This window comes from Brachyhypopomus gauderio, chromosome 3, assembly GCF_052324685.1.
Source record: "Brachyhypopomus gauderio isolate BG-103 chromosome 3, BGAUD_0.2, whole genome shotgun sequence".
Taxonomy (NCBI): domain Eukaryota; kingdom Metazoa; phylum Chordata; class Actinopteri; order Gymnotiformes; family Hypopomidae; genus Brachyhypopomus; species Brachyhypopomus gauderio.
The window spans coordinates 34,914,709-34,941,909 of record NC_135213.1 but is presented as its reverse complement, the minus strand read 5'-3'; the positions used below and the strand labels follow the sequence as shown (position 1 = coordinate 34,941,909).

The window sequence follows — 27,201 nt, the reverse complement described above, 5'->3', positions numbered from 1 at the left end:
GCGTCGCTCTCGCAAGAGCCAACAGTCCACGCGCGCTGCGCCACCGGAGAGAGCTCGCACGCCAAAACGATTATTTCACTTATTCGTGGGATATTTTTTTTGTTTACTGTAATGACACCGTCCCAGTGCTCCTTCCCCAAGCTGGTTGTGATATTGTTTGGCGGGGCAGCAGCGTGCGTAACAGAACCGGCGCTGGGTTCATGATGCGCGTGGTGGGCTCGCGCTCTTGGCGACGGGTCCCGCAGTGCACCGACGGGATCGCAGCGCAGTGATGTTCAACTCCTCGCGACTAGATTCTACTTTCGCCAGACCCGTGTACGCCGCGGAAGTTATCAATGGTTCCCTGCACCTGTACTATAACGTGGCCACGGCGGCGGGACCCACCGCGATGTGGAACGACTCGTGCGGAGAGGCGCTGCACGACTTCACCACCGCAGAGAAGATCATCATCGGAGTAATGTTGGCTGTGATCACTGCGTTGACGGTGATCGGGAATATGCTGGTGGTTATTGCGGTCTGCGTTGTAAAGAAACTGAGACAGCCGTCCAACTACTTGCTGGTGTCTCTGGCCGTGGCGGATCTCTCCGTGGCTATCGTGGTGATGCCCTTCGTGATAGTTACGGACCTCACCGGAGGGAAGTGGCTGTTCGGAGAAGTGTTCTGCAACATCTTCATCGGGATGGATGTCATGTGCTGTACGGCCTCGATTATGACCTTGTGCGTAATAAGCGTGGACAGGTGAGTTCGCTGGATCATACCGTTAAATTAACTCGCTGTTGAATTTCCAACTTTAAATGTTTATGCGTCTTTTTGTCTCCTCGTCGGCCCGTAAGTTAGGTTTGCGCAATCAGCAGGCAACAACTGTGACACACAAATTAATAACGGAATGAGAAACGGAGTAAGGAGGGCTCACACGCGTAACCTGTAAATGTCACTACGTCTGCACAACTATCGCAGGAGTGCTCAGATACAAAAGTGACAGCTCCGGTTGGCGACAGGTTTAACCCTGGCGGAGAAGACTCGTGCGCGGACATAAGAAAATGGGTCAGCACCGCAGCAATAAATAAGTAACGTGACAAAGAGGTCGCCGCCAGACCTTAATCTGACCTGACACCTCTGAAAACTCCGTGTATGTGATGTCGGATCTTAGCGGGTATGCCACATCAGACGGTGGCCACATACAGCGAGGTCCATTCTTTCGTTGAGTCGCTTGAAACTATAAATCTTTCAGCTTCTCTTAAGAATGCTGTAGTGGTTGTTGTCACCCTAAGTAAATCCAGTAAGACAGTAAGGTCACAAAAGATCTGAGAAGTCATAAAAAAGTACACAGCATGTATGTTTTTTATGTTATTTTCTTATTTATTATGTAATTTATATATATCAATTTACATATATATGAGCTTACAGTCAGCATGTGTTTTTTTATATCAAGAGTGGCTGAATGTTTTAACAACGCCTGCCTGCTGGTGCAGAAAAATCCCAAAAAAACAACTGCAGTGTCTCTGCACGGTGTCTGGGTAAGACGCGTAGGGTTTGACATGTAGGGTAAGACATGTCTGGGTAAGAAGTCTAGGGTGAGACGTGTCTGAGTAAGACGTGTAGGGTGAGACTTGTCTGGGTAAGACATGTAGGGTAAGACATTATATGGATAGATGAGTGTGCATGGGTAAGATGTGTAGTGTGAGACGTCTGGGTGAAACTTGTCTGGGTAAGACATGTAGGGTGAGACGTACAGGGTAAGGCGTGTAGGGTAAGATGTCTCTGGGTATGATGTGTAGGGTGAGACGTGTAGGCTGAGATGTGTAGGGTGAGACGTGTAGGCTGAGACATGTAGGGTGAGACGTGTCTGGGTAAGACGTGTAGGGTGAGACGTGTAGTGTGAGACATGTAGGGTGAGACGTGTCTGGGTAAGACGTGTAGGGTGAGACGTGTAGGGTGAGACATGTAGGGTGAGACGTGTCTGGGTAAGACGTGTAGGGTGAGACGTGTAGGGTGAGAAGTGTAGGGTTAGATGTGTTGGGTAAGAAGTGTAGGGTGAGACGTCTAGGGTAAGATGTGTTGGGTAAGAAGTGTAGGGTGAGACGTCTAGGGTAAGATGTGTAGGGTGAGACGTGTCTGGGTAAGACATGTAGGGTGAGGCGTGTAGGGTGAGACGTGTCTGGGTGAGACGTGTAGGGTGAGAAGTGTAGGGTGAGACGTGTCTGGGTAAGACGTGTAGGGTGAGACATGTAGGGTTAGATGTGTTGTGTAAGAAGTGTAGGGTGAGACATCTAGGGTAAGATGTGTAGGGTGAGACGTGTCTGGGTAAGACATGTAGGGTGAGACGTGTAGGGTGAGACGTGTCTGGGTGAGACGTGTAGGGTGAGAAGTGTAGGGTGAGACGTCTAGGGTAAGATGTGTAGGGTGAGACGTGTCTGGGTAAGACATGTAGGGTGAGACGTGTAGGGTGAGAAGTGTAGGGTGAGACGTCTAGGGTAAGATGTGTAGGGTGAGACGTGTCTGGGTAAGACATGTAGGGTGAGACGTGTAGGGTGAGACGTGTCTGGGTGAGACGTGTAGGGTGAGATGTGTAGGGGTTGAGACGTGTAGGCTGAGACGTGTCTGGGTAAGATATGTAGGGTAAGACGTGTCTGGGTGAGACGTGTAGGGTGAGACGTGTAGGGTAAGACGTATAGGGCGAGACGTGTCTGGGTGAGACATGCCTCACAGCTATGCTGATTGGACAACCACAGACAGTTTAGTGATTTTCCAATAATCTGCTGTGAGATAAATTCAGGTGATCAGTCAGCTCTCCTCACTTCAGTGTGCTCTGAGAGGGCAGGAGGAGATGCAGCCCTCGCCGCACCATCTCACTGCCTCCTCCGTGCCTCCTCTTCATGTCTTATTAGTTGAATTTATGGGTCCACGACAATCATTTCTTGGAGCCTGTGAAGATTTGCGTTAGTCTGAATAATGTTATTGGCTATAAAATGAACAGCAGCATTGGTGCAGGCGGAGAACAGGCGGAATGGGAACACTGAGCCTGCCTTACAGGATGGAGGTCCCTGAGGGCATCCACGCTTTAACTCTGCAACAGGAAAATGGCCTTTAGAGCGACTGCTGTAGGACGGGCCGGCTGCAGACTGGTATTAAGGCCACGCTCATGCGTCTCCAACACGAACACTGCTAGCCTAGATTTCCAGGCTTCTGCATTTAATGGAAATTTAGTTTCTGTTAAACTCGTCCCTGCCTCCTCGAACTCGGCGAGCTGCTTCTGAACGTGGGTGCACTTCTTCTAGTGAATTAAATAAGCACGCAAGGCCTTTCGCGGTCTCCTGCTGTCAGTCAAAGCCTTTTTCGGGTTTTCATAGTGAAATTACACTGTGCCCCCATGTCGCTGCCTAACAGCTAGAGTGAGAAATTAGTGACGTCACCTCTCAAACGGAGAAGGTCTTCTCTCCTCACATCCACAGAGAAGATCACCTTTTAAAAGTCTGCCTACAAATGCGATCATATATATATATATATATATACTGTACGTATGTGTATGTATGTGTATATATACCCTCTAGCAATTCATTGCAAAACAGAGTAAGACGTGTTCTCGGGGGGCTCTAAAAATAACCTCTTAAAGGGAGCAGGTTTATATACAATAATGTGCCTCATATAGAGCTCTGAATAAGGGGCCGTGCCCTCAGCGGGAGCAGCTCCTGGCCTGACAGGCTGCCTGGAACGCCTTTGTGAATATCAGCTCAAAATGGTCTCGCTCGCTCTGCTCTCCGCAAAAAGGCCACGCGTTGTACATTTTTCACGTTTTTGTCCTGCGCTAGCACAGCTGGCTCAGCGGGTGCGGTAATAATCATCCCCTTCACGAGCTGAGCTGGCTGGGTTATGAACGACAGAGTGAAAGACTGAAATGTTCGGGCCAGCAGGTGTAAAGAGCAGGCGGATATGTACTGAGACGTATGCGCCGAGATCTGAACCAGTGTTTAACACAGCGGGGTGGGGGTGGGGGTGGGGGGGGGGGGGTTTACTCTTTATCGAACGTCTCAAATTTGATGCAGAATTAGTTTTACAGAAAGAAAGCCGGAAGCATGAACGTAAGCTTACTGCAGTGTGGCAACCACACAATAACTGGAGTCTCAGGAATCGGGGGGGGGCGGTTGACAAACATCTTGCACGTTGATCCAGTGAAGTCAGGGGACTGTTGAGGACCATCTGCAGTGGCAGCAGCACCTGATAACGTGAGTCACCACCTAAGAGACTCACCTTGAGCCATGCTGCACACAAACCTGAGCACACGCACATGCAGCAGGTCCACAATGGGACGAAGACATGCCCACATTCCATCTCAGACTCCGTGCTTCATCTCAGCATGTGCTTCAGAGCTGCTCGGCTTTTGCTAATGGCGAAATGCTTTCGTGACTTTTCCTGTCATTGAAGAAAAAAAATCGTGTTTAATTGTGCTGTGGATTCTGGACTTGATTCTGGATTCTGATGAGTAATGTAAACACCGTGCCATGCCAGGAATGAACAATACAGACACTAACGGGAACGTGTGAACGGTCCGTTTCGAACACAATACTCAAGAGCAAGATTTTGCCAGTATGTTGTCTTAGTCCCCAGTGTTTGTAGGTCACTGTGCTGTACCCCACCCACCCAGCGAAGTGCCCACACAGCACTGGCTGCCTCCGTGTGCCTGGAGGAGCGCGTTAATGGTTTCGGATGAACCTCTTGGCTGAGCAGATAGCACGATAACTCTGGCTTGGCACGGGTTCAGAGCAGGAATTACTGGTGTTTTGTGTAATTTGGCAAATGAGACAAATCTGCTGTCACAAGGTCTTGTTGCACTAGGCTAGCATGTCAGTCCAAGCCAAGGGGAACACTGCCGCCCCCCCCAGAGGAAACCCAGTCAGCTGGAAGTTCTGACGCATCCAGCCGCTAGTCCACTGCACTGTGGGTCTTCCGCACTGCATGCTGGGTGTATTGATCCACCCATTCAGGTCCCCCTGGGAAGAGCACGTTTTATCCACACGGCCACGTGCGCTTGCCCTAAGACACAGAACAGCACCAGCGTCGAAGTCCTGAATATCTCCACCACTGAGGAGCAAGTCTGGGGTTTTGGAGAGTGAGAGAGCGAGAGCAGAATTGGAAGGAAACTTCAATAGTGGCTCTTTGTATTTCTCTCTCTCTCCGTCTTTGAGAGCAGCGAGGTTTGTTTGTGTAGTCGCACGTTTTAAGGTGTAGTCGCACGTTTGAAGGTGTAGTCGTACGTTTGAAGGTGTAGTTGTACGTTTGAAGGTGTAGTCGAACGTTTGAAGGTGTAGTCGAACGTTTGAAGGTGTAGTCGAACGTTTGAAGGTGTAGTTGAACGTTTGAAGGTGTAGTCGTACGTTTGAAGGTGTATTTGAACGTTTGAAGGTGTAGTCGTACGTTTGAAGGTGTAGTCGCACGTTTGAAGGTGTAGTTGTACGTTTGAAGGTGTAGTCGAACGTTTGAAGGTGTAGTCGAACGTTTGAAGGTGTAGTCGTACGTTTGAAGGTGTAGTCGCACGTTTGAAGGTGTAGTCGTACGTTTGAAGGTGTAGTTGAACGTTTGAAGGTGTAGTCGTACGTTTGAAGGTGTAGTTGCACGTTTGAAGGTGTAGTCGTACGTTTGAAGGTGTAGTCGAACGTTTGAAGGTGTAGTCGAACGTTTGAAGGTGTAGTCGTACATTTGAAGGTGTAGTCGAACGTTTGAAGGTGTAGTCGAACGTTTGAAGGTGTAGTCGAACGTTTGAAGGTGTAGTTGAACGTTTGAAGGTGTGGTCGTACGTTTGAAGGTGTAGTCGAACGTTGATTGGTACAGTGCTGAGAGAGGCTGGGAAGCGTGGGATGAGGAGGAGTCGGAGGAGTGGGAGGAGTCGGAGGGCTGGGACTAACCCCCATGAGATGCGTCAGGCTGGGCTAGTCATTTTCAGGTAGCACAAAATAATCCAGTAAAGAAAAACCTGTTTTAGGGAAATTAATTACTGCAGAGAGAGAGAGAAGGGGGGAGGGTATATTTGGGTACCATGAAAGTACATTTGCTTAATTTCTATGTACTTAAAGACAGGAGACAAATGGCACAACTGTTGTTCCTGCGTGGATGTGCGTGTGCCTGCGTGGATGTGTGTGTGCTTGCATGGATGTACGTGTGTCTGCGTGGATGTGCGCGTGCCTGCGTGGATGTGTGTGTGCCTGCGTGGATGTGCGCGTGCCTGCGTGGATGTGTGTGTGCTTGCATGGATGTACGTGTGCCTGCGTGGATGTGCGTGTGTCTGCGTGGATGTGCGTGTGCCTGCGTGGATGTGCGTGTGCCTGTGTGGATGTGTGTGTGCTTGCATGGATGTACATGTGCCTGCGTGTGCCTGCGTGGATGTGCGTGTGCCTGCGATGATGTGCGTGTGCCTGCGTGGATGTGTGTGTGCCTGCCCAGCCTGTTTGACATCAGCTGCATTTACACCCTGGATGTCGTGGTAGCCGGTCTGACTGTGTGGTGGATGCCCCTGTATGCAGGAACTACCCAGTAGCCCCACACGTTACTCTTATTTCCCAATACAAGATGACCATGTGAAAATAGGAAACACAGTCCCAGCGGCTGATGAAATGTTTCCTGTCTACAGTGTGTGGGAAAGGAAGTCCATAGTAATGCAGCAGCAAAGTGGGCTATAATCTAGAAAGTGAGTGTGGGTGTAGATGGGTGTGTTGGTGGGTGTGTATGGGTATGAGTGGGTGAGTGTGGGTGTCTTGGTGGCTGTGTATGGGTGTGGGTGTGTGTGTTGGTGGATGTGTATGGGCGTGTAGGGGTCTGTGGGTGAGATATTTCCTTCCCAGTGACCATAAAACTGAAGGAGGGAACTCAGACTTTTGGACAGGATGTTGAGAGTTTACCTGATTTCCTTGTACAGGTGTCAAAGTTCCCTTGCGTGCCATGGCTTCATTGTTTGTACTGAATGTCAAACATTTGAGTAACAAATGGCCTCTGTTGTCATTCAGCCCTTCTCCTGCCTTAAGGCCTACAACATTATTTGTCTCCACCTGGTTTGTCCTTGATAAATGCTACAATATGTTTCACACTACCAGTCAAATGGTCTCCGGAGCCACTGGGATTCCTCCGAATGTGTTTGGGCTACAGGAACTAGGACACCCAGTAATAATGAGTGACTAGTTTAATGAGCTAGTACTTGCTGATGGTGGACTCAGTCTACACAGAGCTCAGGCTAACCTCTTCAGGCTAACCTCTTCAGGCTAACCTCTTCTGCTGCTCTTTCTGTTTATACTGTTCACAAGCTAATCACACTTAATCACTGCTGCACTTCCTACCAGTGACCTTTCAGGACCTGCGTGATTACTGTCATGTCCTGGGAGAGTTCTTAAGGCAAGCTCATTTGCATAATATTTGCATAGCCCTGAAGGACAAGTGACGTCCACTGTGCCATAGCAAAGCAGACATTGTGGTGTTTAAACGGCAGTTTAGCTACAACTGCACACTAACTCCTGTTGAATCTGATTTCTTTGTTTCGTTGAGTTAACCTGTGTAAAATTGATGGTGTGGAGGGTGGGGTTTCATTGGCCAGTCCATGATTATTTATGTACTTGTGTTGCATAATTCAAATCCTATTACAGAATTAGCTAGAGTTTAAAAAACATTTTGCATGCAGTGCGTGGAGAGGGAGGGAGTCCGAGAGTCACCTTAAAACTGCAAATAAAACACAACTGGCAAAGACACAGAAACATGGCGCTGGTATGGAGAGGAACTTCCCTACCCAACTCCCCTCCCCCCACTCCCCCAACTCCCCTCCCCCCGCTCTACCCAACTCCCCTCCACCCACTCTACCCAACTCCCCTCCCCCCACTCTACCCAACTCCCCTCCCCCCACTCTACCCAACTCCCCTCCCCCCACTCCCCCAACTCCCCTCCCCCCACTCTACCCAACTCCCCTCCCCCCGCTCTACCCAACTCCCCTCCACCCACTCTACCCAACTCCCCTCCACCCACTCTACCCAACTCCCCTCCCCCCACTCCCCCAACTCCCCTCCCCCCACTCTACCCAACTCCCCTCCCCCACTCCCCCACTCCCCCAACTCCCCTCCCCCCACTCCCCCAGCTCCCCTCCCCCCACTCTACCCAACTCCCCTCCCCCCACTCTACCCAACTCCCCTCCCCCCACTCTACCCAACTCCCCTCCTCTGAATGCTACTGCACATTACTCTCGTAACTAAAACACATGCAAAACGTCCTAGCTTGTATGAGCCCAGGAACACAGACAGCACCTGGGTGTGGGAAGGGTTTCGACAGAATCTTCAGTCGTGTTACTCTTACAGATAACACATATGCTGACAGTTCTGTGCCTTTGTACATCTAGCCTGGCGTTCACACTCACCCTGACCTCAAAATGACTTTCATGTGTTTCGCTTTCTCTACCAAAGCCACTGGGTTTGACAGTACAGTCCAACGTAATGCTACAAGATTACTGCCCGGCATGGCGTCTGTCCAGACTGAGTCCTCAGCTATACATTCATTCTCCATCTGCGCAACTCCTCCTGAGACCCAGTTCCATCCTGTGTGGCCTGATATGAAAATAGTCCACCAGTGCAAAATTGAAATGATTCACAAGATACAAGAATTTAGCAACGCAAAGATGCAGCTCTTCTCAGAATCCAGCAGTTCTAATAAACACCAAATATTCCTATATCTTCTTTCACCCAAGAGACCTTCATTACAAGAGATGGATAGAAGATTCAAATCAGAGGGAAAAGGAGAGATACATGAAAGAGAGAAAGAGCATGAGTGAGAAGGAGAGAGATAGAAGGAGAGAGAGGCAGAGAGAGAGAGAGAAAGGGAGTGAAGGAGAGTAGAAGGGAGAGAGGAGGATAGAGGAAGAGCGAGAGGGGAGAGAGAAGGAGATTGGGAGAGAGAGAGGAAGCGTGAGAGAGGGAGCAGAGGAAGAGAGAGAAAGGGAATGAAGGAGTGTGGGAGGCAGAGAGAGAGGGATAGAGGATGAGAGAGAGGGAGAAGGAGAGGGGGAGAGGGATACAGGAAGAGAGAGAGGGAGAAGGAGAGGGAGAAAGAAGGAGATTGAGAGAGAGAGAGTGATAGAGAGAGAGAGAGAGAGAGAGAGAGAGAGAGAGAGAGAATCATGCAGATTCTGACAGATCAATGAGAGCCCTGCAGCTCCCCTTGTTTCTAAAGGTCACGAATGTCACAACACTACCTGCTTCCCCCACGTCTGCTCGTCTGATCAATTCAGCCAATCATTCGAGCACTACCCTGGCCATTTGGCTGATGTGACCAAGCCGGACCCAGGATGTGTATCTCAACCACTTTCTCAAAGGGCCACAAGTCTAAGGACCTAACCTAGCATCACACACTTATATCACAATTAGCCTTCCATCCTCACTAGGAACGGGGGTGTGGTAGAGGAGTCTAAGTGCTATGAAGGCGTACCTATCCCCATACACATTGAAAACATTACAACCTCAGGACAGATAGTAATTTCTCACAATTTCCTCACAGTGGCACAGTGAGCGTCACCATGTCCACGAACCCATGACATTCACAGAAAGCGTGTGTCAGAGCTCCTCGGTTTAAAACACAGATTTTGGCCCAAAAGATCAAACCCTCTGACTAAAAATCCAGCCTCTACCTCCCTCTTCACTTAGGCAGCAATGACACACACTGTTCTCAAGCTGACCCTGTTAGGATAAATGCCTTTTATAAAGAGTGATTGCAGCTAACAGCTATCCCCCCTTCCCGAGAGCCCTCTGAAGGGGTACATTTTTGGAACATCTCACACTCTAAAAATGTCAAAACTGGGTTTTAATTGCACATCACAATCTGACCTGTGCTTTTACTATATGTGGAAAAGGACGTTCTCAATCTAAATTACACGGCTTATTTGCCATGAAATTACTATGGCTGTGTACATAGACACTCCTCTACAAACAGTATCATTCTCTATACGAGACTGTGAGGAGTGAATTAAGTTTTCATCAGGTCTGAAAATGACCATGAGTGACCTTAGTAATAACAGAGGGAGTTTGAGTTTAATTGGGGTCTGCCAACAAATTATGTTTTCCATGTAAAAACTTTTTGCACACTGAGTATATCGTGATGATTTAAAAATAAATAAACAAAAAGACTAAGCATCTACATCTTGAAAAAATGCACCGAATATTTCATTTCCAGGACGGCAGACTGGGATGTTTTCAAAACAAAGCTGCTTCATTTTTAAAGCTCAAGAGTATACAGGTCTCGTTGGAGAGGAGACGAGTCTCGGTGGAGAGGAGACGAGTCTCGGTGGAGAGGATACAGGTCTCGTTGGAGAGGAGACGAGTCTCGTTGGAGAGGAGACGAGTCTTGGTGGAGAGGAGACGAGTCTCGTTGGAGAGTATACAGGTCTCGTTGGAGAGGAGACGAGTCTCGTTGGAGAGGAGACGAGTCTCGTTGGAGAGGAGACGAGTCTCGTTGGAGAGGAGACGAGTCTCGTTGGAGAGTATACAGGTCTCGTTGGAGAGGAGACGAGTCTCGGTGGAGAGGAGACGAGTCTCGTTGGAGAGTATACGAGTCTCGTTGGAGAGTATACAGGTCTCGTTGGAGAGGAGACAGGTCTCGTTGGAGAGGAGACGAGTCTCGGTGGAGAGGAGACGAGTCTCGGTGGAGAGTATACAGGTCTCGTTGGAGAGGAGACGAGTCTCGTTGGAGAGGAGACGAGTCTCGTTGGAGACGAGTCTCGGTGGAGAGGAGACGAGTCTCGTTGGAGAGAAGACGAGTCTCGGTGGAGAGGAGACGAGTCTCGTTGGAGAGGAGACGAGTCTCGGTGGAGAGGAGACGAGTCTCGGTGGAGAGGAGACGAGTCTCGTTGGAGAGTATACAGGTCTCGTTGGAGAGGAGACGAGTCTCGGTGGAGAGGAGACGATATTTGTTGAAGAGGAGAGATTGGTCTCGTTGAAGGCTCTAAGACACTCCTGAATGCTCTTATTCAAAATACGAGTCCTCACGAGTGTCAGTGTGTTTCTCCCAAGGACAGTGTCTGAAGAGCCTCTTATGAGTAGGGAAGAGGGCTGGAAATAAGAGTGTATGTGAGTTTAAATGTGAGTGTGTGTGTGTGTGTGTGTGTTTAAAACACAAGTGTGTGATTAATGAACATAGCCAAAGCAGCAGATGGAAAGACAGACTTGGTGGCAGCAGTTAGAATATGGCAGCATGGGGACAGTGGCAGCAGATGAGTTGATGGCAGCCGTAGGGTTAGGGACTCTTAATCTGATATGCAGCTGTCCCCAGTGCTAGAGCCCTGGATTCAGTATAGCTTCACAATGTGGGGGGGCGGGACCCCAGTAGAGTCTTTTCGAACACTTCTGTGGTGTTATGGTGTAAATGCTGTCAGCTCTGTCCAGTTAATGGTTATATTTGTCTCACCAGCTCAACTCTGGCGTCAGCCTGAATTTGTGGAGGAAGTGTTTGCACGTTTCACATCTGTATTTGGAGGGGGTTCTGTTCTGTGAGATCAGCGATCCAAGCTAGGATCTAGGAGACTGCAACTAGATAAAAAATGAATTAACACAACGAATTAAGAATAGTGATAGTGGCAGATATGTAGCATCGCTGGTGTTAGCGCTAGTGGCGTTAGCGGCCTGCGACACTAGTGTGAAGGATTGTTTTGTTTGTGACACTGCTGGTGTTTGTATGATCCTCCTTTTTCACATCACCAAAGCGCTGAGTGTGTGCTAGCAGTGCTAGCAGTGTTAGCAGCACGAGGAGCATTAGCACTGCTAAGATCTTCAGTGATTATGAGGATTTGACATAGATGTATACAAATTCTCAGAACAGCATATGAAGTGTGTGTGTGTGTGTGTGCATGTGTGACTTTTCTCTGTCAATCTGGCAGCTGGTAGAAGACAGAGAGGCGTTTGTCAGAGAGAGGAGGAAGATGAGGTATGAGGTGATGATGTACAATGTGATAATATGTGTGTGTGTGTGTGTGTGTGTGTGTGTGTGTGTGTGTGTGTGTGTGTGTATTTGATTATACTCCCAAACTCTGCCTACGCTAACAAATACATTAACTGATGTCCTTGTTTGATAAACAGTCTTATGGGATTATAGCACTTTTTACCTTATAGGTCTTTTTATGCTGAATTCAGATCAATTTTTAATTTTCTTTCTAACACATATGGTTTTTAACTGACAGGGCAATTTCACAGTTTATTTACATCCAATAAATAAGGCAATTATTTCATTATTTTTTGCTGAAATTTCAGTTTGATACAGGGAGATTACAACAGACTCGTGAAAATGAATGAAGTGCTATGGTAAATCATTAGGTGGGGGTCCTTTAAAAATCACCACATGCTCACACAACTTTCTGTGATATTGATAATACTCTCAAGAAAGCTATTTTCGTTGATAAAGCATTTGATAATAAGCTGAAACGCTGTAAATACACTGCTGTGTGTAGTGCGATTTGTTGACCTGTTATTGTTTGGCCTTTTGCTGACTTCTTCATCATGAGAAGGCAGGATGAACACAGGGACAGTGCTGGTGAACGCAGGCTAAGTGTAGAAACCACTGATTTCCCTGCGAAGTCAGGCAGTCCACTCCATGCTGCCTCTGTGTCTTTTCTCATTGTTACCCAGCCCAGAAAAAGGAGAAACGGACAACAAATGAGATTTCCCATCTGTGTGGTCGCCGAACCATAAGCAAAGCCGTTATTTTCAACTGCACGACGTTATGTAATCTCGAATCAACTTGCTTATGCAGTTCCTCACACTGTATGACAAACTGTTCTCTAGAAAAATGGACAAACGTCTGCACAGAATTCCAGCTGGAGCATGATGTCTCGCGTTGTCTCCTGATGTCTCGCGTTGTCTCCTTATGTTGTCTCCTGATGTCTCACATTGTCTCCTGATGTCTCATGATGTCTCTGTGTTTGTTCAGTCCTCGACGCATAGTGCTGTGTGGGGTTTGTACTCCCATTAGAAGCGGGAATAACCTTATCAAAGCTAAACATCTAGTAGAAAGCTCTAATGTCTGAATCATTGCAAATGGCATTTTCTGTGATTATTAGTCAGAAATTTTTAGATTCTTGGAAATGACTTTGTGCTACTTATGTTTATATTTCCTACTCGATGGTGGGTTCTCAGCAGATGTAGTGGGGGTGTGCCGGGGATGTGTGGGGGTGTGTGAAGGATGTGTTGGGGGGTTGTGTGGGGCTCCCATGGTTACATGCTTATAACTCAAGGTAATTTGCATGGTGTTGAGAACGAGGACAAACAGAAAGTAGGCAGACAGGCCTGCGATGTTTGTTAAACTACAGTAATAAACCCAAACACCCCCCCCCTCGCAGATATAACCCCCCCACCCCACACACACACCCCAGATATACACACACACCCAGCCCCCAGTGGTATTTCAAACACTGCTGCTATCTGACGAACATTTGCCCATTTTTATAGAAACATTATGTCACACGGACTCAGAACCCTGGAAGCCCCGCCCCCACAGCAAACATGCAGAGCTGTGGTGTGTGTGATCACTGGGTAAGAGGTCCTGTGCACTATTTGCACTGTAGACGTGTGTAGTGAAGACGTGCAGGAGTGAGATGCTGGATCCCCCTTTTCTTTCCTCTGCTCCCATACGCTGAGCTTCAGGTTATGTCAGGTTAACAGATCTTCTGTTCTGATCTCCTGTGTGTTCTGAAACAAGCGTCTTTTTGTATGTATTTATTCAAAAAATATTCTTTTTCTTCTTTCTACATGCTGTACTAGCTGGAAACAAATCTTACTCCTTAGAAGGCAGTAATGTGCTGGCCTCTTGTGTCACTGGCGTTCATAACCCTGCTGTGTGTGGGCACCATACCTGTTTATTCCGGCTTCTTAGCTGGATAAGTGCTGTATTACCCTGAATGACACTGATGACAGAACATTAATAAACAGTATTACAGTATTACAGACTGGTTCATTCCCAGAAAGATTCATTGCTCACATTAACACATTGTGGGGCAAGTAACATTCGCAGATTTAAACGGATTGAAATCTATTCACTACTAAAGAATAAATAATGAAACTTTATAGGTAAAAGAAACAGACAGATGAAAGGATACAAGTGAATGTAAGTGAGAGTTTGAGTGAATGAATGATGACGCTCCTTCATGTCCCCTGAGAGTCGGCTCTTGAAATTGAAAATGGAGTCACGTACCTCATATGTCTGTTCCCATCTGAGCCCAGACTTAATTGGGTTAGTGCCAATCAGAGAGACGTCTGAGTGTCCGGAGCTCTTCAGCGGGGGCTTCCCCAGCAACGAACCACGAACAACGGATCGTAAAGACGTCCTTCTGCAGGTTTAGGAGACAAACGTCATTCCGTGTCTCTGACCATGTGTAACTTTTGAAGTGCCTTTTGTAAGTGTGCTGGAAGATTGCATTCATTCAACAGCTGGAGCAAAATCAGCTCTCAAACAGCCAAAGTGTTTCTAGTTCATTTTTCAGCGATTATTTCTAACGGATGTCTTGAGTTAATTAGCAAACACAGGTGGTCGGGATCAATTCCTGACGCTTATTTTATAGATTTTCTGAAGTGTTCACCTCACTGCCATGAGATGATGAGGATTCAAAGATAGAACCGAAGGCAGCTTCACCTGAGGCAGGACCTTATGATGACACAGAGTGATACGTGATACCGTACTGTGTAGGTGCTCCGCTAGTCATGCTGTTGAGAGGGTCACGTGACACAAGACTATATCTAGCAGGCGCACGTGTTATTACTGCAACACGGAAGAAAACTAGTTTAACAGATAGCTACGTGTGTAATAGAGTTAGTGATTAGAAATGGAGTCAGTACGACAGGGATGTCGTCTCATACTCTAAGCCACTAACCCATTTTACATAGTGAAAGTATCTGTAAAGTTGTTTTATGGACAGTGGTTAAAATAGGGTGGAGTGATAAGTGTCTGTATCCACAAAAGTATGTTTGGACCATGAGTGACATTTGTACAGGTAACATATTGTAATTTTTTCATCTTGTAAACAACCTACAGCCTAGTTTACATATCTGAGGGCAGTTGAATATTGTTATTATTGTTTGATTTTACTTCCCTGTTTTTGTGACAGTCTTTGAAATCTGAGCATGCAACACATTTTGTACTGGGCGTTATTTTTTTTACTGTTATTTTAGCTCTGGGTGTTGTTTTGGTACTGGGTGTTGTTTTTCTGGGTGTTAATTTGGTACTGGGTGTTATTTTTCCGGTTATTGTTTTGGTACTGGGTGTTATTTTTCTGGGTGTTATTTTAGTACTGGGTGTTTTGGTACTGGGTGTTATTTTAGTACTGAGTGTTATTTTTCTGTGTGTTGTTTTAGTACTGGGTGTTATTCGGTACTGGGTGTTATTTTTCTGGGTGTTATTTTAGTACTGGGTGTTTTGGTACTGGGTGTTATTTTTCTGGGTGTTGTTTTAGTACTGGGTGTTATTAGGTACTGGGTGTTATTTTTCTGGGTGTTATTTTAGTACTGGGTGTTATTTAGGTACTGAGTGTTATTTTTCTGGGTGTTCCTTGCTAGGCAGTCGACTGTTCACTGTCAGTCGACTGTTCACTGCTTGAACGCTGAGCTCCCACACAAAACTGAGATTAGGATGATGGAGCATTCTGAAGTCTCATCATGTCAGACTACCATGGACACAGATTGTGACCAAGTCATTTCCAACTAGATTACCTCCAGCTGATAGGACTGAGCACCATTAGGGTTTAATCTGGAAGGCTGCCTGTTCTTGTCATGCATTCATATTGAATTATTCTGCCATGTTTGCAGGCTAATGGTGAATCACTGTTCACTGCATCCATATGATGTGAATTTATTCATTCTAGAACATTCTAGAACATTCTAGAGCAGCTGTCCATTGCAGATGTTTTATTGCATATCATGTGAGATCTTATAAAATTATGTCTTTGAAAAATTAATAATGTTAATTCATGTTTTAAAATGTCTGAAGACAAGGCGTGTGAGACCCTGGATCTACAGGACCCGGGAGAGGACGGGTGTCTCAGGTCCTGTTTGCATGGTGTCAGCGAGTGGCACAGCAGTGATACAGTCAGTGATAGATACAGCATTGTCAAAAATGAGAATGTCCTGTAAAAAGACAGCTTGGCATGACACAGGCATGACACAAGCATGACACAAGCATGACACAGGCATACAAACCCCAGGTCGGCTACAATGAATTTCGATAAAGAGCAATGATTACCTGGAGATATAAGTCAAGCCATTCATCACACACACACACACACACACACACACACACACACACACACACACACACACACACACACACACACACACACACACACACACACACACACACACACACACACACACACACACACACACACACACACACACACACACACACATCCACTACATCCACGACAGTAAAACCATAGAAATTAAGTAAGCATTGATTATCTTCTACAGTGGCCCCTATCAGTGGTCAGTTATATTAGGCAGAAAGTGAACAGGTCTTGACATTGATGAGTTAGAAGCAGCAAGAATTGATGTGTGAAGATCTGATCATCTCCAACATCTCCAAAAGTGTTTCAAAGAAGGTCGACCAGTAAACCAGTGACAGGGGCTTGGACCCCAGGACCCACTGATGTAAAGGTCGTCTGTCTGGTCCAATCACAGAGAAGAGCTACTGAGAACAAACTGATGGACAAGTTCATGCTGGCAAAGACAGAAATGTGTCAGAAGACATAGTGTATCACACCTTGGTCAGAGTATCACACCCTGGTCAGAGTGTATCATACCCTAGTCAGAGTGTGTCACACCCTGGTCAGAGTGTATCACACCCTGGTTAGAGTGCATCACACCTTGGTCACAGTATATCACACCCTGGTCAGAGTGTATCACACCCTGGTCACAGTATATCACACCCTGGTCAGAATGTATCACACCCTGGTCAGAGTGTATCACACCCTGGTCAGAGTGTATCACACCCTGGTCAGAGTGTATCAGCCTGGTCACAGCATATCGCACCCTGGTCAGACTGTATCACACCTTGGTCACAGCATACCACATCCTGGTGAGAGTGTATCACACCCTGGTGAGAGTATGATAACCTGCACTGTGAGGTCAGAGAGCCCCTCCCCTCTGTCCACTGCTGCAGGTGCAACACTGAGCACATGAGCACCAGGTGTGGGTCAGTGGGAGCAGCAGCCTGGGCTGATGAATCACGTTGTCCTTTATATCATGTGGGTAGCTGGGAGCGTGTGTGTGTGTGTGTGTGTGTGTGTGTGTGTGTGTGTGCGTTTACTTGGAGAGGAGATGGCAGCAATATGCACTATGGGAAGAAGGCAAGTGTCAGTGTGATACTGTGTGTTCTGTGGGGAAACCACTGTGGAGTGTGTGTGTGTGTGTGTGTGTGTGTGTGTGTGTGTGTGTGTGTCTTAATACCATTCCCCTTTGCCTCGGTGAGTTTAGTTCACCAACACAACAATATCTCTGGGGATGTCATGTACGTCACAGACATCACGGACATGATGTCCAAAAGGGCATGACAATACGGTGAAAAACATCTCAGTCACTGGTAACATTATGGGATGTTCTACAGCCATGGTAGTGAAGGTGCATTGGAAATCTCCCAACATCATTAAAGTGGACCAATTGACCTCTGTAATGAACACAGTGGACCAATTAACCTCTGTAATGAACACAGTGGACCAGTTAACCTCTGTAATGGACACAGTGGACCAATTAACCTCTGTAATGAACACAGTGGACCAGTTAACCTCTGTAATGGACACAGTGGACCAGTTAACTTCTGTAATGGAGACATTGGACCAGTTAACCTCTGTAATTAACACAATAAGACCAGTTAACCTCTGTAATTGACACAATAGGACCAGTTAACCTCTGTAATGGACACAGTGCACCAGTTAACCTCTGTAATGGACACAGTGGACCAGTTAACATCTGTAATGGAGACATTGGACCAGTTGACCTCTGTAATGGACACAGTGGACCAGTTAACCTCTGTAATTAACACAATAAGACCAGTTGACCTCTGTAATGGACACAGTGGACCAGTTAACCTCTGTAATTAACACAATAAGACCAGTTGACCTCTATAATGGACACAGTGGACCAGTTAACCTCTGTAATTAACACAATAAGACCAGTTAACCTCTGTAATGGACACAATAGGACCAGTTAACCTCTGTAATGGACACAGTGCACCAGTTAACCTCTGTAATGGACACAGTGGACCAGTTAACATCTGTAATGGAGACATTGGACCAGTTGACCTCTGTAATGGACACAGTGGACCAGTTAACCTCTGTAAGTAACACGATAAGACCAGTTAACCTCTGTAATGGACACAATAGGACCAGTTAACCTCTTTAATGGACACAGTGGACCAGTTAACCTCTGTAATGAACACAGTGGACCAGTTAACCTCTGTAATTAACACAATAAGACCAGTTAACCTCTGTAATGGACACAATAGGACCAGTTAACCTCTGTAATGAACACAGTGGACCAGTTAACCATTGTAATGGACACAGTGGACCAGTTAACATCTGTAATGGAGACACTGGACCAGTTGACCTCTGTAATGGACACAGTGGACCAGTTAACCTCTGTAATTAACACAATAAGACCAGTTAACCTCTGTAATGGACACAATAGGACCAGTTAACCTCTGTAATGGACACATGGACCAGTTAACCTCTGTAATGGACACAGTGGACATGTTAACCTATGTAATGGACACAGTGGGCCAGTTAACTTCTGTAATGGAGACATTGGACCAGTTGACCTCTGTAATGAACACAGTGGACCAGTTAACCTCTGTAAGTAACACGATAAGACCAGTTAACCTCTGTAATGGACACAATAGGACCAGTTAACCTCTATAATGGACACAGTGGACCAGTTAACCTATGTAATGGACACAGTGGACCAGTTAACTTCTGTAATGGAGACATTGGACCAGTTGACCTCTGTAATGGACACAGTGGACCAGTTAACCTCTGTAAGTAACACGATAAGACCAGTTAACCTCTGTAATGGACACAATAGGACCAGTTAACCTCTATAATGGACACAGTGGACCAGTTAACCTCTGTAATGAACACAGTGGACCAGTTAACCTCTGTAATTAACACAATAAGACCAGTTAACCTCTGTAATGGACACAATAGGACCAGTTAACCTCTGTAATGAACACAGTGGACCAGTTAACCATTGTAATGGACACAGTGGACCAGTTAACATCTGTAATGGAGACACTGGACCAGTTGACCTCTGTAATGGACACAGTGGACCAGTTAACCTCTGTAATTAACACAATAAGACCAGTTAACCTCTGTAATGGACACAATAGGACCAGTTAACCTCTGTAATGGACACATGGACCAGTTAACCTCTGTAATGGACACAGTGGACATGTTAACCTATGTAATGGACACAGTGGGCCAGTTAACTTCTGTAATGGAGACATTGGACCAGTTGACCTCTGTAATGGACACAGTGGACCAGTTGATCTCTGTAATGAACACAGTGGACCAGTTAACCCCTGTAATGGACACAGTGGACCTGTTAACCTCTGTAATGGACACAGTGGGCCAGTTAACTTCTGTAATGGACACAGTGGACGTGTTAACCTCTGTAATGGACACAGTGGACCAGTTAACTTCTGTAATGGACACAGTGGACGAGTTGATCTCTGTAATGGACACAGTGGACCAGTTAACCTCTGTAATGGACACAGTGGACATGTTAACCTCTGTAATGGACACAGTGGGCTAGTTAACTTTTGTAATGGAGACATTGGACCAGTTGACCTCTGTAATAGACACAGTGGACCAGTTAACCTCTGTAATTAACACAATAAGACCAGTTAACCTCTGTAATGGACACAATAGGACCAGTTAACTTCTGTAATGAACACAGTGGACCAGTTGACCTCTGTAATGAACACAGTGGACCAGTTGACCTCTGTAATGAACACAGTGGACCAGTTAACTTCTGTAATGAACACAGTGGACCAGTTAACCTCTGTAATGGACACAGTGGACCAGTTAATCTCTGTAATAGACACAGTGGACCAGAGGACCAGCCAGGGTCACCTGCGATCACCACTGAGTGAACACGGTGACGTCTTTGAAGCAGCCGTGTGGTAGAGATACCAGTGTTAACCAAGGTTCATCACCAATGTTGCCAGTTTCCACAGGAGAACCATAAATGGAGGAATTGGATAAATGTTGCCATCTCAGACGAATACAGGTTCATGTGGTGTATAGATAGAATATGTCACCAAATGCATGAGCCCCACAGGGTGGTAACCCAGGATGGTGATGGCAGTGCACATGTCTGGGAGATGTGTGTGTACGTCTGGGGGGGTGTGTGTTTACGTCTGGGGTGTGTGTGTTTACGTCTGGGGGATGTGTGTGTACGTCTGGGGGATGTGTGTATACGTCTGGTTGATGTGTGTATATATATCAGTGTTTATGTCTGGGTGATGTGTGTGTATATTTGTGTATATATCTGGGTGATGAGTGTGTATATATCAGTGTTTATGTCTGGGTGACGTGTGCATATATTTGTGCATATATCTGGGTGATGTGTGTGTGTGTGTGTGTGTGTGTGTGTGTGTGTGTGTGTGTATGTGTGTGTGTGTACATCTGGGCCATGCTTTTCCGTACATGTCGACGTTCCTCCCTGATGGTGCTGGTACCATCATCAGGATAACGGCCCACCTCACCACACAAGGGTGGTGCATGAGTGGATCACGACGGGGACTCTAACTCTCCTGCTCTCCAGTGAGATCACATCTGAGAACACCTGGATCACCAGGTTCACAGTACTGACCCTCAAGCCCACAGTCTGAGGGAGCTCAGGGCTCTTCTGCAGGTGGAATGGTGTCATGTGTCTCCAGATCTTCTGTACCTGATACAGTCCAGGCCACCACTTCCAGTTAGTGTCGTCTCACCCAAGGGTGGTTCATCCTACTATTAGATAGGTGGTCACAATATTCTGTGTGTGTATGTGTGTGTGCACGTGTGTGTGTGTGCGTGTGTGACTTGTTAAGTCATGAGTGCTTTATCTGAATTCCTCTTCCGTTCAGTTCACCAAGAGCTCCATCTGGCCAGAGAATCAGGAAGGATCAGTCCTAGAGAGCAAAATCTAAGTGAAAGCAGTCAATGCAGAGAAAAGATCGATAAAAAGAAACAGAAGTTTAAGAAAACGAAGGAGAGGCAGGCAGTGGGCAAACTGAGATCTAGAAGGGCAGTTCAGAGGGAACAACGGGGCTCTAGAAGGGCAGTTCAGAAGGAACAACGGGGCTCTAGAAGGGCAGTTCAGAAGGAACGGTGGGGCTCTAGAAGGGCAGTTCAGAGGGAACAACGGGGCTCTAGAAGGGCAGTTCAGAAGGAACGGTGGGGCTCTAGAAGGGCAGTTCAGAGGGAACAACGGGGCTCTAGAAGGGCAGTTCAGAAGGAACGGTGGGGCTCTAGAAGGGCAGTTCAGAGGGAACAACGGGGCTCTAGAAGGGCAGTTCAGAGGGAACAACGGGGCTCTAGAAGGGCAGTTCAGAGGGAACAACGGGGCTCTGGAAGGGCAGTTCAGAAGGAACGGTGGGGCTCTAGAAGGGCAGTTCAGAGGGAACAACGGGGCTCTAGAAGGGCAGTTCAGAAGGAACGGTGGGGCTCTAGAAGGGCAGTTCAGAAGGAACGGTGGGGCTCTAGAAGGGCAGTTCAGAGGGAACAACGGGGCTCTCGAAGGGCAGTTCAGAAGGAACGGTGGGGCTCTAGAAGGGCAGTTCAGAAGGAACGGTGGGGCTCTAGAAGGGCAGTTCAGAAGGAACGGTGGGGCTCTAGAAGGGCAGTTCAGAGGGAACAACGGGGCTCTCGAAGGGCAGTTCAGAAGGAACGGTGGGGCTCTAGAAGGGCAGTTCAGAAGGAACGGTGGGGCTCTAGAAGGGCAGTTCAGAGGGAACAACAGGGCTCTAGAAGGGCAGTTCAGAGGGAACAACGGGGCTCTAGAAGGGCAGTTCAGAAGGAACAACGGGGCTCTAGAAGGGCAGTTCAGAAGGAACGGTGGGGCTCTAGAAGGGCAGTTCAGAGGGAACAACGGGGCTCTAGAAGGGCAGTTCAGAAGGAACAACGGGGCTCTAGAAGGGCAGTTCAGAAGGAACGGTGGGGCTCTAGAAGGGCAGTTCAGAGGGAACAACGGGGCTCTAGAAGGGCAGTTCAGAAGGAACGGTGGGGCTCTAGAAGGGCAGTTCAGAAGGAACGGTGGGGCTCTAGAAGGGCAGTTCAGAAGGAACGGTGGGGCTCTGGAAGGATCAATAGGTGTTGAGGGAGAGAAGACTGCCTAGATACCAGATAACAAGTTGTGGAGAGAAGCCCTGGCGATGTGGAAAGAACTGAGGGTGAAAGGGAGAGAAAGAGAGAGAGAGAGAGAGAGAGAGAGAGAGAGAGAGAGAGAGAGAGAGAGAGAGAGAGAGAGAGAGAGAGAGAATAAGCAAGACAGGGAGAGATAGAGGAAAAAAGTAATGGGGAGTGAGACAGACGGAATGAGAGCGAGAGAGAGAGAGAGAGAGAGAGAGAGAGAGAGAGAGAGAGAGAGAGAGAGAGAGAGAGAGAGAGAGAGAGAGAGAGAGAGAGAGAGAGAGAGAGAGAGAGAGAGAGACGAGGGGGTCACAGAGAGAGAAAGAAATAAATCGTCTGTGAAGATTTGTATATCCCTATGAGACAGAAAATGTTGTTTTGCCAAAGCATGATACCCTAATGGAGACATCTCATCTTGTCTCATCTCATCTCATCTCATCTCATATCATCGCATGTTCTGTGCAATTTTTAGCACAGTTTCTCCCACTCGTGTCACAGTGCAACCAGCCCCCTGTTTAGATATACGCTCTGCTAAGTGGAGCAGGTCTGTGTGGGTTCCAGATTTGGGAAACAGGAAAGGGACTAAAGGTCTGTAGTGAGGACGGCAAAAGGCAAACAGGACGTGTGAGGTTCCCAGTGAACACGCCTCACACAGTCAGCACTTCAGGTGCCTACCTAACATAGTGATGCAGTACTTCTAGCTGGCATGAACATTATTGCTCTAAAAAGGTTGCAGTTCCAATTCCATTATTTAAAATAAATTATGCTAGATTTTTGTGATGTAAGATTAAGTCTGAATTACTGGATAGAGTTTACGTAAGACATGAGGGTTTACGTAAGATGGAAGGGTTCACGTTACATGTAAGAGTTCACGTTAGACGTAAGGGTTCGTGTAAGATGTAAGAGTTCACATAAGATGTAAGGGTTCACCTAAGACATAAGGGTTTATGTAAGATGTAAGGGTTCTCGTTAGGCGTAAGGGTTCACGTAAGACAAAAGGGTTCACGTTAGACATAAGGGTTCACGTTACATGTAAGAGTTCACGTTAGACGTAAGGGTTCACGTTAGGCATAAGGGTTCACGTAAGATGTAAAGGTTCACGTTAGATGTAAGGGTTCACGTTAGACATAAGGGTTCACATAAGACACTGCCTTTGTGTTACAACAAACCTGTTACTATTCTGTACTATCCTGTTACTATCCTGTACTATCCTGTTACTATCCTGTACTATACTGTAACTATCCTGTAACATTCAAATGAAGCAGTGGAGTAGAAGGACTCCGCAGCTGTGGAGGCAGAAGGCGTCCTTACTCCTTTAGTGTGGAAATACTCAGTGTAAATACTTCTGTAAATGCCCAGATATGCAGAGAAGTATTGGTAGAACACAAATGTTTGGCCAGTGTTCATACAGTTAGTAACAGAACTGACCTGCTAGTACAAACGTAGGACTGCGTGGGCCAGTTGTTACAAACCAGCACCTAATTCTTCCATCCAAGGTGTCAGTACAGGTGCCGTCTGTACACAAACAACAACATTGTATAAACACTTTATTACAGATGGAATAAGGTGGGAATATCTCAGACAGGGGAGCCACGATAGCATCTTCAGTGAGTAAGAAGGAGTTTTGAAATAGATCTGCGGGCGACGTGCAGGCGTGCTGTGGGGCGTGGTGGGAGCAGGGGCTGATGGGAAAACCACCAGCTGGCCTCCGTCTCACAGCACGATTGTTATTATGACCCCCCTGAGAAGAAGGATGAGCCCCCCCCCACTCCACGCAGCCCACCCCCACTCTGTTTGTCTTACTTCGTCGTCCACAGAAACACATTAGTACACGCACACACGCATGAAAGCACACACGCATGAATGCACACACACACACACACACACACACACACACACACACACACACACACACACACACGCGAACGCACACACGCACACACACACACACATGGGAGACAGAAAAGAGAGAGAGATTGAGAGTGACTGCAATAAAAGTATCACAAACTGCAAAAACACACAAGTGTGTATTTTACATGGTGTGTGTGTGTGTGGAGGGGTGTTTATTTGTGTGTGACAAACAGCCAAGTACAGAGAGAGGGAGAATTCAGAGTGAATAGAACTGAGGCGACATATCGAGCTACTGATCCTCTCTCCAATCAGCATCAGGACCGGTCACCTTGGAAACACAGCATAACAGAACAACATGAGCACCACAGCAACATGAAGCTCACAATTTATCCGCAAGCGGATTTAAATTGAAAAGCAGAATTCATCACGTATGTTCACAGACCCCTTTTACACGCGAGCGAACAGATTTCAGGAACTTTAACACGTCAGATCGATCGCTTGTGTGATTTTAAGTCCTTTAAGCATGTGCAGTGATGTGAAATGTGTTTCATTAATTGGGCTTCGGTGAGGGTGGTCCAGAGGCTGTATCTGTAATGTCCATGGATGTATATCTGTATAAGACCATCGTGGTGGTTGTAGGCAGAAATATGTGGCATTTGTTCCAGCTGAAATGCCCTTTGTCTGAAGAACCTGCCCACTCACTTGAGGGCTATTTTCAGCATCCATTTAGTCATCTTACACCTAGTGGTAGTGATGTCATCACAGCATGAAGTTCTAAACCTTTAATAATAAAACGCAATAAACCTTGAGCTTTCATGCAGTTGTTTCCCTGTCTTTAAAAGAGTCCTGCCGCCCTCAAAATACAAATCTCATTTCTCACCCAGAATGCTGTTCTCTTGACAGGTACCTGGGCATCACACGCCCCCTGACCTACCCGGCGCGGCAGAATGGGCAGCTTATGGCGAAGATGATCGTGGGGGTGTGGCTGGTGTCCGCGTCCATCACGCTGCCGCCGTTCTGTGGCTGGGCAAAGAACATCAATGCGGCGGGCGTGTGTCTGATCAGCCAGGATTTCAGCTACACCATCTACTCCACGGCCGTGGCCTTCTACATCCCCATGCTCGTCATGCTCATCATGTACTACAAGATCTTCAAGGCCGCCCGCAAGAGCGGGGCCAAACACCGTTTCACCGGCATCGTCCGGGCAGCCGGGCCGGAGGCGTCCCCGGGGGAGGTGGTGCGGATGCAGGGGCTGAAGGAGGCTCACGGGGCAGGGGTGGCGGAGGAGTGCGTGGCGCTGTCCCGGTTCCTCAGCCCGGAGAGGCAGAACATGTCCATCTTCAAGCGGGAGCAGAAGGCGGCCACCACGCTGGGCGTGATCGTGGGCGTCTTCTCCGTCTGCTGGCTGCCGTTCTTCCTGCTGACCACGGCGCGCCCCTTCGTGTGCGGCGTGGAGTGTAGCTGCGTGCCGCTGTGGGTGGAGAGGACGCTGCTGTGGTTCGGCTACGCCAACTCGCTCATGAACCCCTTCATCTACGCCTTCTTCAACCGCGACCTGCGCTCCACCTACCGCGACCTTCTGCGCTGTCGCTACCGCAACATCAACCGCCGACTCTCGGCCGTCGGAGTCCACGAAGCGCTGAAGGTGTAGCGTGACGGAGGTGGCGGAGACACGCTGGGAAAAGCGGGAGCTTGGACAGTCTTTCCTGGACGGAGCTGTCTGCTCTGGACGCAGCCGTCTGCTCTGGACGCAGCCGTCTGCTCTTCACTGAGGTGTCGGCTTTGCTTGGGTCCCCAGATGGGGGTCGTAAGGGCTAGCAGCTGTAGGGCTTGTGGTCAAAGCTGACTAATATGGGAACCTGAGTGTGTGTGTGTGTTGTGGAGGCGTAGAGAGACGGGACTCTTACCTTTCCAGTGACTCAGCTCTTGTGTTTTAAGCTGCGTGGCAAGGAGGGGCTACTTCCTTAGTGACAGGGTTCAGATCTTCATAAAGCGTACGACACTCTGATTCCACGAGGCTGCGTTCAAGGCAGATTCAAGAACAAACAGAGATGTGGCGTTCAGATCTTCACACGTGGATTATGACGGACGTAATCTTCACAAGTGGATTATGACAGACGTAATCGTCACACATGGATTGTGACAGACGTAATTCCTCCTGGAGTTCATTTAAATTCAAAAGGATGATATTTAAATGATAACGAAGGATCCTTGTCTGGTTTTGTTCAGTAGTTTAGGAAAAAAACGCATTATGTACAGTAACATGTATTGTGTTGTTGGGGGTTGGGGCATGTTTACTGTCAGAAGTTTAAATCCTGTTCAAGACTTTGCTAAGACTACGCTCTTCTGTGTAACACACCACAAACGTCACAAATACCACACCACAAAGTCTATTTGATGTGCATCGTTACTGTTTGCTTGCTGGTTTAAGTAGCTCACAGAAGCACAGCGCTGTTGACTTACGGGAGATACCACACGTGACTAACAGGAGACGTCACACGTGTCTCAGTGGCAGAGGGACTTCATGTATGAAGGGAGGACATAGCTAATATCTGACAAATAAAAATGCATGTGGAAAACTGTGTGATAGTTATTTGATATAAATTATACAATTTAAACATTTTTTATTGACTCCTCTGGTGGCTAAATGTCTGAACGTTCCCCTCGCTGACTCCGCACCCTCTCAGCGTGCCTCTCGACGCTCCTCTGCTCAGGGCTGTGTGTGTGGACGTGTGTGTGTGTGGACCACTGGCCTGTCAAGGTGAACAGCTCCAGACAAACTCCCAGAATCTCTAGAGCCAGGTTTGTCTCATTCAGGGCGAGCACAGGCCTTATGGCAAATTATTCAGGCATTGCACGAGCGCCTTGTTAGATGCAAAACATCGTTGTTTACGAATCATAAACTACAACTGCATATCAGACTCAAGGGACAGTCATATTGCCACCACCTAAGGTGCAAACTCCTTCATAAT

At 47.4% G+C, this 27,201-nt stretch overlaps 1 protein-coding gene across 1 annotated transcript; it reads left to right on the top strand.

Annotated features, from left to right (window-relative positions):
* Positions 1 to 7: 7 nt before the first annotated feature.
* On the top strand, positions 8 to 27,201 carry htr7c (5-hydroxytryptamine (serotonin) receptor 7c). Its single transcript, XM_076997879.1, has 2 exons — positions 8 to 738; positions 25,133 to 27,201. The coding sequence occupies exons 1-2, from the start codon at positions 272 to 274 to the stop codon at positions 25,878 to 25,880; spliced, it is 1,215 nt and encodes a 404-aa protein (XP_076853994.1). The 5' UTR covers positions 8 to 271; the 3' UTR covers positions 25,881 to 27,201.

Coding starts and splice junctions, on each gene's coding strand:
- htr7c (XM_076997879.1), top strand. CDS start 272: ATGTTCAACTCCTCGCGACTAGATTCTACTTTCGCCAGACCCGTGTAC. Junction 739..25,132: donor TGCGTAATAAGCGTGGACAG/GTGAGTTCGCTG, acceptor TTCTCTTGACAG/GTACCTGGGCATCACACGCC.